General features: G+C 41.7%; 1 protein-coding gene across 5 annotated transcripts; it reads right to left on the minus strand.

Moving 5' to 3' along the window:
* Positions 639-11,889, minus strand: LOC8055154 (actin-related protein 2/3 complex subunit 2A). 5 transcript variants are annotated; one of them, XM_021450804.1, is made up of 11 exons: positions 11,517-11,838; positions 11,025-11,109; positions 10,834-10,900; positions 9,501-9,708; positions 3,762-3,931; positions 3,588-3,665; positions 3,117-3,249; positions 2,946-3,037; positions 1,875-1,931; positions 961-1,032; positions 639-884 (listed from the first exon to the last, which is right to left on the minus strand). In XM_021450804.1, the coding sequence occupies exons 2-11, from the start codon at positions 11,084-11,086 to the stop codon at positions 852-854; spliced, it is 972 nt and encodes a 323-aa protein (XP_021306479.1). In that variant the 5' UTR covers positions 11,087-11,109; positions 11,517-11,838; the 3' UTR covers positions 639-851. The 5 variants fall into 5 exon arrangements, 4 of the variants coding, with proteins under 4 accessions (XP_021306479.1, XP_021306480.1, XP_021306481.1 ...); XM_021450805.1 differs by having other exon boundaries at positions 679-884; positions 11,025-11,128; positions 11,517-11,884; XM_021450806.1 differs by having other exon boundaries at positions 679-884; positions 11,025-11,186; positions 11,517-11,884.

Consider the following 12,449-nt stretch of genomic DNA (forward strand, 5'->3'; position numbering starts at 1 on the left):
TTACTTGATTAATTGAGAAAATTATAATTTAACTAAATAAAGAATACTAGTATATATGAAAAAATATTTTATAAGATGAACAGAAACTTAGGCTTCTAATGATTACAATGTGTCCATATCAATTTATAATGTGTCCATATTTATAAGATGAACAAAAACTTATAGGCTTCTAATGAACAAAAACTTGATTACAATGTGTACACATCGTGTAAAAACCTAAGGCTGTCTCCAACAGGACATGCATTTGCGAACCCAAACCCAAAATAGGTTTCCAACACAATACCTATAGCCTATAGCCTCCAACAGAATACCCATACAGAAAACCCATTTTGGGTATCAGGAGAGGCATAACCCAAATTTGGGTATCCTCTCTCCTCGAGACCCATTTGCAGAGAGTGTTGTCTTTTAGGTCTTGTTGTTGGAGAAGACTAAAAATAGGTATGGAACCCTGTAGCGCTACCCAGGTCTTGTATTTTGGGTGACGATTGTTAGAGATAGTCTAACGCATGCAAAGATAAGGCAAAGACTTCCCAAGCATGCCGATACCTGCTACTTGCACCGAGATGCAGGCAGCAGGCTCTTTGGTTGCAAAGCCTGCGAAAGACTTGTCCGGACAGTTCGTGAAGGAGATGGGATCATGGAACTGATAAGAAGACAGATTTCAGCCTAGTAAATAAATATGTAAAAGCAATGCAAATTTACACTAAAATTCAATGCCATGGATTTAACCGGTTCCGAGCCTTTGCTCCCAAAACTGACGGAAGTAAGCTTCCCACGACATAAGTCATTAACCAAATGGTACAAAGTGTATCCATCGGGTACAATCAAACAACATCATTTGTCAATTCCCTTCAGAAACGTGAGTCAACCTCATTCTTCAGGCTCTGCGAAGATGGTATGAATCAATGATTGATAAGATAACATATGCGTAGACGATAGCTATTTGCATGAAGTACAAACCAGTCTTTTGAAAGATCCACCGTGTACCAACTTCTTCAGCTTCTCTGCATCAGACTTCGCTTGGTCCAACGCCTGCAGTACAAAGCAGGTCAGGAAAACATTGCATGGTGCTATAGCAATCAGGATTTCAATTAGTTTCTTTCATATATGTTATTTCCTAGAAATTTTGGTTCAGATCATTGTATCCATCCATTGGACGATACTGAATTTATGCTATCCCTTCTGACTCCTGCCCGATGAGTAGCTTCCATCAGACCACTGTCATATGCTTACATTAAACTAGCAAGCAGCACCTGTTGCTAAAACAACTCATCCTGAAAGGATACAAAGACTTATGATTTATGAAAGAACAATGTCAGGTTAGTGGAGATATTGAAGTATTTACTTCCTCCAATCACAAATATAAGTCTATCTAAGTTTGTCGTAGGTCAATTTTTTTTTAACTTTGACTAGGAATGTTTATAAAAATATTTTTCCCTCTGTCCTGAAATATAAAGTATCAAGCATTCATAATTTTTTCCAAACCCCCTCTCCTTGTGGCCAACACACGCACACAATTTAGTTTTAAGAGGCAGCAATAGTGTCCATAACCAACTCAAATATGGTAATCACAATATCCCTGTACAATTAAAGGAGGGTTACATGTGCCATTTACTTTATACTTTATCTCACAATTTGTCCTAGAATTCCTAGGATACTTATATTTCAAGGGAGTATCTTAAATGAAAAGAGTTATATACTATGACAACCACAATGAATCTATTATGTTCAATTTTGTGTTATCACTCTTTATTGAATTTAGATATTGATGGTCAAAGCTAAAATACAAGCATAGATGCACTTATATTTACGACCATAGGAAGTACAAGATCTCTAGAATAACCTGATCCAACAAAAGAATGTTTTAAGTCTACCTGGATCAGTGACTCAACCCTGCGCCTCATCCTGGTATGCATGAATCCTTCAGAACACTGATACAGGAAACCATAGCAATTGAGAACTTGTAAAACTATAAGTAACGGTTTAGTGTTAATCTAATAACAAAAGTTCATAGAAGACTAATAGTTACTGTGAGCAGAAATTGCTTCCAAAAGAAAATAAAATTAAGAGAGAACAACAACAACGAAGGTGTGGGTTTGTTTATATCAATAATATAACTATAGTTTGACATGATAATGTATGCTCCTCTGTATCTCAGTAGTAGTGCAAGACGGAGTTGCTAGAACAAAGATTGACTGCTTGATTTACATATATGGGGTTGTGTATGTTGGGACTTGGGTTTCCACATGGAACACTTAATATGAGCCAATGGTAGTCGAGATGCACAGTATTGAATGCTTACTGGCAAGCAGCCAAGTACCAACACAATGCACAGGCTACACAAATATCAAATGTTCCCAAATAGAGTGTTGTTCAAAATTGAGACTGCTAGGTATGGTTAAGGAAACTATTCCCAATTTCTCCCAAGATAGCCATCTGCAATTACAGATTTATCCAGAAGTAGGTTGTATTACCACTCAAGCCCGCTGGTAATACGGGATCAAAGAAGAGTCCTTTGGTTCTATTGTTCTGACTTGGAAGCTGAAGTGTACGCTGTGAAAATACAGTGCTCCCCAAAAAATCGTTTCTCTGCCCCCATCTGAAACTGAAACTTTTTTCCAGATTATTTGCTCAAATCCCAGGACTTATTTTGAAAAATTGTATTTTCATATATGGCACAATCATTATCAAGAGACAGTGTCGTGTGCTTCTTTGGGGAAATTTAGGCATGGAAAGAAGAGTGTCACATATTACTTGGAATAGGCCACAATAATGTCATTTGAAGCAAACAAATCAATTTTCAGTTCCAGTCAGTCAAATCCAGTCATTCATATGAAATGTTGCGATTCACCATGACTAGTAAATTCCCAGATATTCAAGGGAAGCTGCTGGTAGTAACTCAGTAATTCTATATAACCAAATGACACCAGATTAAAGGGTCTTACCTTTACATGATAGCTTACATAAGCATGAAATGTCAACAAATTCCAAACTGTTCTATCTAGCTTTTTACCCTCAACATGCCGAGGGTAAACAACTGCACAAGTCAAAAGTCTGTGAGGCAAAATAGTTTTATGGAGGAACAAGGTATATATACTAGGAAAAGTGTAAATTACCGAAAGTAACAAAGCCAGCATTTGCATTCAGTGCATCAGCAGATACTCCTTTTAACTCAAGAGGTGGTGCTGGAGACCACATACAAGAAGGAACATTATTAAGTGCAGCTGTTCGTCTTGCCTCCACAAATTCCTAAATTTAAACAAGAAGAAGAAAAAGAGTAAGCAATGCTCCCATCAATTGAGTCCTGCCCGAGGCTGAGTAGGACTGGTCTTTTGGAGCTACAGCCAACAGATACAGAACTACAGAAGTGCCCAACAGAAAGTAAGAGTTATATTTGGGCTTGGAAAACTCCTTAATTGATGGGTTGCTGCATATATACATGCAGTATGAATTGTAGCACTATGATAGGTTAAATTGGTCTTTTAGTGTCAAATGTAGTTGATACGATAACCATAAACGACAAAAGACCATGAAGAACACTAGGCCAGGAAGCTGATGAAAGAAACAAAAGGAAGCATCCAAAATACCTGCAGGAAGGAAGTTGCTAAAACAATATCAATGGAGTCCTGGAATCTCATTGGGTACACAATAGTAACTTTATCTGCCTGAAAAAACAACAGTGAATCCCATTTGTTGCACATGATAAAATTAGTACAGCACACTTAAGTGATAATGTGGTATTGTTGTTACTAAAGTTATACCTGGGGAGCAAGGAAAAAAGATTCATTAGGCCGATGAACAAGAGCAACAAGCTTGTCAACATTAGGCGCAACTGCCTTCGAGGCTAAATGTTTCAGCAGGAGCTTCAGTGGTGCACCCAGCACAACCTCTCTAATAGATGCAATTTGTGTCAAGATAGCATTCCTTTGCTCTGGAATATAGTAAATAAACAAATGGTTAGAGGCTACAAATACAGAGGAGAACATGACTTAAATAGAAAAAATGACCACATTTCAGGAGATGTCTATGGCTTTGGCAGGCTTATCATAAATGAAACACCACAGATCAAGTACTCACTGACCGAATTCTACATTCTAAAGAGAAATACAAGCGCCTAAATGTAAAGGTGATGGATGAAAAATAGATTTTTTTTTTCTCGAACACGCAGGAGAGCTGTGTCTCATTGTATTAATAGAAGAAAAAGGAGTCATACATAGACCCAAACACACTCACACACCCCTCCACACCTTCCCTGTTTTCTAAGGCTTAAGCACCTGTTTTTGAGTAAACAACGACCGAGCAGGCTAAACATATTATGATGGCCTGGAAAAACACCACAACACTTCAGCAGTGCAAAGCCAGTTTTATCCCAATAAACAGGAAGACATTTTAGTTTAACTGCACTAATAAATTAAGAATAACAATTGATGAACAAAAAATGTTAAGATAATTGGGATGGCATTGTGCAACAAATTGAAAGATGCAATCAACATTAAATAAAACAAGCATCTGTAAAAAAAATGTAAAGAACAAACTGAATAGACCTAGAGCTCTTTGTTACCCTTTTTTTCTTTGAGGTAACAGTTACTAATAATCTAGTAAAGGATACTTAAATCAATGCAAATCTTAGACAACTAACCGCATCGTACATTCGTGTGACATCAGAAGCATCTACTCATATACAGAGGAAGATGCTTCCAACTAAGGCCTTGTTTGGATATGCTTGTATTTACCTCCATCCACATGTGTTGGGCTGTATTGGGGTGGAACTTAAACTAATTTGCACCCCAATCCACCTCAACACATGTCGACTGAGATGAATACGAGAGTATCCAAACAAGGCCTAACTACTATTGAAATTTTGCCCAACAAATCTTCTAAATACGATTCCTGCACCAAAAGCGGGCTAACCATCGTGCCACGTCGCCCGTTAAGCCGAGAGCCGCTGGATCGAGCAATCAGGCGATCTGGACCGTTCAATTGCAGGTCGGTTCGGGCGCTGACCCGTCCATTGCCCGTTAAGCTAGAGAACCGGGCGCTCGCAAATCATGGCCTTCGCAGTACTGACGCCTCCGCCGGCTTCGTCTCTCGCGCATCCACGGTACGCACGGGGCTGCGCCGGCACGAGAGGGCCCCACCGGTGGATGCCCCCGGCCCTTGCGCGGCGGCGTGGCCAAACTGGCCATGCCCCCTCCCTCTCCCGACGTGGGCCCCCGTGGTGGCCAGCCTCTGCCGTGGGCGCGGACGCATCTCCCCGGCACGCCTAGCTCCCGATAGTGGCCCTGGGTGGAGCCGCCGTAGCTGCCGCCTGCCGCGCCGGCGGTGGCCACCCTTAGGCGACGCGGCGTGCCTGCGCGAGCCTCGGCGGCGACCGCGCAAGGGTAGCAGGGGCAGCTAGAGCCCCGTCCATGCTGACCACCACGCTAGGCCTGCGTTGCTTCAGCTCCACCTCGTCCCGTTTGCCGCACTGGCCACTCGCCGCCTGGCTGCGCAGGTCCGGCCTCGCTGTGCGCGCCGTCAATTGCAGCAAGCGCTGGTGCGTCGGCCTTGCGGCTCCAGCGACAGAAGTGGCCGCAGCACCCATCCAATGGGACCTGAACCTCCACTGCAGCCCATAGAAAAAAACAGAGCAGGGCCGCTGTGAAAGAATGGCACAGGAAAATCGGATGGCCACTGGCGTAGCTCAGCAAGCCAACGGAGCACTGCGCCGCCTGTGGAGCTTCCTGCGTCGCAAGGTAATGGGTTAAATATTGAAAAGTCCATATATCTGTAATTAAACTAGGATTCCTGATAATCCAGAGTTAAAGCTTCAAAAAAATTTAAACAAAGAATGAATCCTTTGTCGATAGTTCAGGACATATATGATTTCTATTCTTGCCTTCCCGTGGAAGGTTCCTCTTGCATAGAACTATTCATGTTTAGTGATACTGACAAAGCCTCAGGTACTCAGATTGGGCATAAGCATGAGTTGTTCTTAATATCCTTTTTGCATATATAGCCTTCGAGGTTCAGTCATTGCCATGCTTCTGTCTCCTTTTGTTATCAATCTGTGAGTTTAGATGTTTGTCTTCTATCATATTGTGCATTGGCCAAAACTTGGCAGCTCACTCATTTTGCAAATTTATTAGGTTAGTGCAAATCTAAATAAAAAAATTATGGTAATTTGGGGTACAGTAAAGCAGGATGGCATCAGAGATCTGTATTCATCCCTTAGGCCTTTGCAAACTCAAATGTGTTTACATTTTGTGGTTCCTACTGTTAGTGGTCTGATCAATGTTATAAAATAAGATTTCATCTTACTGATCTTTGAAACAATACACGAAACAGCATTTCCCAAACCTTTTATAGTTCCTTGGTCTGCATTTCCATTAACAGATAAGTAAACATCTTAGCTATTTAGTTATATCAGTGAGCTAAATATCCCTTCATCAGTTCAGTTTGTTGTACAAATGGCTAGAAACCAGGTGCAGATTAGTTTCCATATGCAAAATAAAAAAAAATTCTTTGTTGGTTACTATACTATTCATAATTTCATATATGCAGTAAGTTCTTAGGACCCTACTATTCAAACTGAAATGTATGCATCAGGCAATTCATTATGCACCTACTTGTTGTATATTAAACAAATCAGTTCTTTGTATGTATAATTACCCCCTAACCTGTTGTATCTCATTTATAATTTTTTTAAAAAAATATATATTTTGATTGCATTTCAACTTCTACCATTTTTTTGTTATTTTTTAATCTGCATATTGGGTTGTTCATTTCTAGAAACAGACCAAATATTGATGTAAACGTTCTCTACCATTGTCATTTTAGTTGCTTGGATAAGTAAACTTTGATAAATAAATGTTTCATGCAGACCCAACAATCAGATTGGTTAGTGATCCGAACTCAGGAGATCTCATAGAGGTTCAGAAACCTGCAAAGGCCATGGTTTACATAAGATAAAAGGTTAGCTCCAAGAAGGTGTCGCAGGTACTATCCAAACTGAACAAACCTGTGTATGGGTAAAATATGTTGGCACCTGCACACAAGCACCAGGTAAGCAGACCCTGCTCACCTTCCCTCTCCCACTCCCCTGCACCAAGGAAGAGGAAGAGCCCTGAGCTCCCTCACTCACTCACGCAGCACACACACACACACAGCTTTCAGACTTGAACTGAAAGCTGGAGAACTGAATGAGTGGCAATGAACTGAGTTTTCCATTGCAATAGGTAGGGTATATATACACAAACTATGTACCTGCTGGTACACTACTTGGATGGTGACTACACCAGTCCAACAACTACTCTACATGGCTTATCTCAGCCAATACCTACTCTTGTACCAGCCTAAACCAGCCCACTACTCTAGCTGGTGTACTTCTACCAACTATGGAAGACTAAATGGCCTATTGCCATACTTCTACAGTGGCAGCCGAGAGCTGACCACTTGAACCTGCCGACTGCAGGACAGAAATGCAAGAGGGACAGCAGATTATATCTTACAATCTTCCCCTAATCCTGCTGTGTACTCTTGACGTCCACCATGCCAATCTTGCTCCTTAGCTCCAAGAACCGAAGTCGCCCTACTGGCTTAGTGAAGATGTCAGCGAGTTGTCGACCGGTCTCAACAAACTCGATGACAATCTGCTTCTCCTCGACGCAATCACGCAGGAAGTGGAACTTCACATCGATGTGTTTGCTTCGGTCGTGGAGAACAGGGTTCTTCGCCAGCGCTATTGCTGGCTGATTGTCCACCTTGAGCACAAGCGGCCGGGGCTCAATTGCTTCCACTTCATCTGCGTCGCCCACTCACCGTAGTTGGTGCGGGTGAGCATGGGCCAGGAGCCGCTGCCACCGAACTCCTTCACCACGTGCACCTCCACCTGCGGTGGCGCCGGCTGGAGCTGTCGCTCGCCACCCTCCCGGCCACCATTCCGGCCCGCATCCTCCGCCATTGCTGGTCAGTGGACCTAGCTACGGCCTGTACGGCTCTAATACCAATTGTTGGCACCTGCACACAAGCACCAGGTAAGCAGACCCTGCTCACCTTCCCTCTCCCACTCCCCTGCACCAAGGAAGAGGAAGAGCCCTGAGCTCCCTCACTCACTCACGCAGCACACACACACACAGCTTTCAGACTTGAACTGAAAGCTGGAGAACTGAATGAGTGGCAATGAACTGAGTTTTCCATTGCAATAGGTAGGGTATATATACACAAACTATGTACCTGCTGGTACACTACTTGGATGGTGACTACACCAGTCCAACAACTACTCTACATGGCTTATCTCAGCCAATACCTACTCTTGTACCAGCCTAAACCAGCCCACTACTCTAGCTGGTGTACTTCTACCAACTATGGAAGACTAAATGGCCTATTGCCATACTTCTACAGTGGCAGCCGAGAGCTGACCACTTGAACCTGCCGACTGCAGGACAGAAATGCAAGAGGGACAGCAGATTATATCTTACAAAATATAGTGCTCAAAACACTTGTACTATGCTCTTTTGACTTCTATGCAGCACTACTTATCTGAGAACGGCATTACTTCTATCCATTTTTTAGCGAATATGACAGGTGTTCTGTCGTTTCATTAAGTTGAAAGCAAAGGTAGTATTTACAATGAATTAAGAGTTATTGACTTCCTACACTACCCTGCTAGAATCGGCGACAAAAGTAAATCACAAAATTTTCATTGACTTTCACAGTTTCACCTGCATATGTTTCTACAGGTACTAGGAGCTTGGAATGTTCTTTTTCTATCTTCCTATTTTTGCATTTCAATACGAATGTTTCATAAGCAACATTTCCGTCAATTATAGTCTAGAGCAGCTATTTTCCCACATCCTCCAAACTACATCAGATTTGAAGTCCATTATTTTAATTAAATATCTGCTTCCTGTTTGCAGGTTCAACGCACGCCATGCACCCTTTCAGAATGCTATGGTTCTTCAAACGAATACTTTTAAGTAAAATAGCTACGTAGTACTTCTAATTAAGCAATACGATGAAAAAAAAAAGACAGCCCACAACCTCCCATTTGGCTATGAAAAGTTCATAATACAAGCTCCCATTCTAATTTTTTCTCCTTCGTTCATTATGATTATCACTGTATTCTTGATTCACAGCTCCTTCGTTGCAACAAATGGAAGCTTTGGCCTAATCCAAAGCCACTTTTGCCTAGATTATATAAAGTTATTGACACTTGAGGAGGGCTTTAGCAAGACGACGGACAGAGAGACACCAGACACCAAGAATGACAAAGATGCGCTCAAGGTCAAATGCTGGGCCTGCGCGGCAAGGTCGCGCAGCACTTTCTAGTAGCATCTAAAGATACACAAACCATCAACAAGTTTGAACATGCTGTTCGGCAAGACAGCTATAACCTTGGAAATGTTACACTACATTGAAATCTACTATCAGAGAAACTTAAAGATACAAGAAAGCATCAATCAATTTGATCATGCAGCACAACAAGACAATTAATAACCTTGAGAAGGGAACTCTAGAACCTTCATCAAGTGGAAGTTTTGTCAAATTTATCTTCATTGTGAGATCAAACCCATCCTTTGGAGGATCAAGAATCTGCACAACTGGCCCATAAGCTGCTTTTATAGCTTCAATGGCACCAAGTGGAAGCCCATCATACAAAATCGCTTCAGGAGGTGGCAGAGGCAAAGCAACTGACAACACCATTACCTTTGGATTCCTCATAGAAAACTGAAATCAAAGCTCAGATTCATTAGAATTGTGATATTGAGCATCAGACAGGTGATAGTCCTAATGTCTAGTGTGTACATGAAGAGTGATGTCCATATTCATTTCAGAAAATAAGAAAATGCAGCTTCCACACCCAAGAACTTGAAAAATAGACAAAAACCTGCTTAAAGTAGAACAATATCAACCTATAAATTTGAACACACTTTCAGCTGAAATAGTAATGCTCAAACACTAGCAAGTCCATACATGTTATATTACGAAAGACAGACAAAACCTTTACTTGCACCACTAAGTGCTTGTGACTAATTATATGGTTGGTATGCAGTGTTATGGCAACCATTCAGTATATGGAAAAACTCAAGAAGTGAGAAGGTGACAGCATTTTATTCATTGCTCTTGTTGTTACTGTTGTTGTGAGCAAATAGGTAATTCGAGGTTAAAAGGGAAATGCTATCAAATGGCACATACCAAACTGGGAAGAATAGACCAATTAACTACTGAATTGTTGTTATTGTTATGGCAAGTGGAGCCTGCCCAGGGCCCATGCGGTACTGTAGCGCGTGAACAGTACCGCATGGGATTAGATTGGTTTGGTTTGTTAGGAAAGAGATAAGTTAGATTGATTCGGTTAGGATATTTCTTAGGAGTCAAGTCAGCCACCTTAGGATTAACTGTTTAATTTGTACCAAAACCAACCTCGCCAAAAGTTAGCTACCCTAAGAATTTGACACTGATTAGGATTGATGCCAAAATCTGTCAAGCCATTGCCACCATGGTGGTATAAGGCCCTATTTAGATACAGCCAAACAGCCAAAACTTTTGGAGAAATGAGCACTTTTTGGGAGAATGAATCTAAACAGGGGCCTGTAAAACTTGGGCTGTAAAGATTTGGAATTTGGGACCTTAGAGCCCCAAAACTGTGTAAACTTGCTTAGGGGCCCGTGTCTTGCGTGTCTTGTGTGTTGCAGACCAAAAAAATTGGGAAGCATCTAAACACCCCAAAAGTTTTGGGATGTAAAGATTTGGGATCTAAACAGGCCCTAAGTATATCATCTATTTATTGCCGAGACTTGGCACAGTGGCCACTGCTTTGGACACAAATCTATGCGACAATATAGAGCTCACCTGGATATGATACCGGACATCATCGAACTCTACAGTGTGACAGTCGATGTCTATGCCCTTCTCGCCGCTGCATCGCACCGACATCGCATGAAATGAAATTAAATGAGATTAATGCAAACAACCATGCCACCAGAAGCAAGATGTGATTCTGTTCTCTCTAAGCGAAAGCAAGGTGGCAGCGAGCGACATACCTGAGAACACGGTCTTGCAGGATCTGGAGCAGGAACCTCGACGGGGACTGGAGCAGTATCATCTTCCACGGCTCTCCTCCCCCTCCTGTCAACCAGCCATGCGTCTCAACCCAACCAAATTCTCTCAGTTCCAGAAGTGTGCAGCAGTAAGATAATGACACGCTGTAGTTTCGCACTGAGGCTTAAATTTCATTTACTGATCATTTAGATGGATCCAAACATTAGAAATTCCAACATTTAAACGCTACCTCAAAATAAACATTATTGTCAGTGAGAATGGCATTATTGCAGTGACCGATCCCAAGTGAAATATATCCCATTCCTACCTTTATAGGAACGAACATTAACAATTTGAGTCTGTTGGTATCCTAACTTGACAAAAATTTGTCTATTGTGACCCAATTGACAAGCAATATCATCTCATGCAAACAACAGCATACATATCGGATAATGGGAAATCAAATACTAGAATTGCTAGGCGCTAGGGTCTACCTTGGCAAAGGACGCCCAGATCTGGACGCCGACGATGACGAGGATTGGGTATGAGCAGTAGCCGACGACAGAAGAGGACGCGGGGGCGACTTTGCTGGCCGACGCCGGCTTCTCTCCCTTCCGTCACGGCAGTTCAACTACACTGCCGGGCCTGCTGCAGGAACGGGCCGGAACGTGTGTGGTGCTCCTGCACTGCACAGCGGAGGGAGGAGAGAGAAGAGTCGCTGGCGCAGCGCTGGCTTCACGGTCGCCTCCGGTGCGCCGACGCTTGCTATGTCGAGGCCTCCACGGTGGAGGCACAGGCACGGATGGAGGGGAGCACACGTGCGAATGGACACGCCTCGTCCCAACCGGCCAACCCCGAGTGGGATGGGCCCGCGTCGAATTTGCACCTCCGTCCCCTCCGTCTGAATTTATTTAAAATATATTTCTATATTTAAACCTAATTAATACTTTTAAATTTAACTAAATTTATATAAAATAGTATTAATATTTATATCTTTATATGTTTTATTACTATTAGAATATTATTATATGATTAATCTAATAATATATATTTAGTATTATAAAAGTTAGTTTTTATAGATTTAGTTAAATCTAGAATTGTTTGATTACTTAAAAAAGGAGGATTGCGCCTTTTATGGGGAGAGTTTTAGGGATGGAAACTGTTGAAGAAATCCTCTAGCTACTTTTTATTTTATATCTTTATACACGGAAACAAAATTAGAATTAGGATTACTCGATCGAAAAAACAAAAACGAAATATTCGGGACGTCGAAAATTAGTGCAGTCAGATTCACACTGATAACAGTGAGGAATGATAAATTGAATGAGGAACACCGACACATGTAACCACTTCAAATTAGCTCAACACAATAAATTTAATAAATCATAACAAATTTAATAAATCACAACAATAGAAAAAAAGGTCCA

Source organism: Sorghum bicolor, chromosome 1, assembly GCF_000003195.3.
Source record: "Sorghum bicolor cultivar BTx623 chromosome 1, Sorghum_bicolor_NCBIv3, whole genome shotgun sequence".
In the NCBI taxonomy this organism is placed as follows: domain Eukaryota; kingdom Viridiplantae; phylum Streptophyta; class Magnoliopsida; order Poales; family Poaceae; genus Sorghum; species Sorghum bicolor.

Bases quoted from the DNA above. Each gene is read 5' to 3' on its own strand.
- LOC8055154 (XM_021450804.1), bottom strand. From the start codon at position 11,086: ATGATACTGCTCCAGTCCCCGTCGAGGTTCCTGCTCCAGATCCTGCAA. The intron at 9,709-10,833 runs GTGAGCTCTATA...CTTTGATTTCAG, and splicing joins ATGTCCGGTATCATATCCAG to TTTTCTATGAGGAATCCAAA. The intron at 3,932-9,500 runs GTTCTAGAGTTC...ACTATATTCCAG, and splicing joins AAAACTTCCACTTGATGAAG to AGCAAAGGAATGCTATCTTG.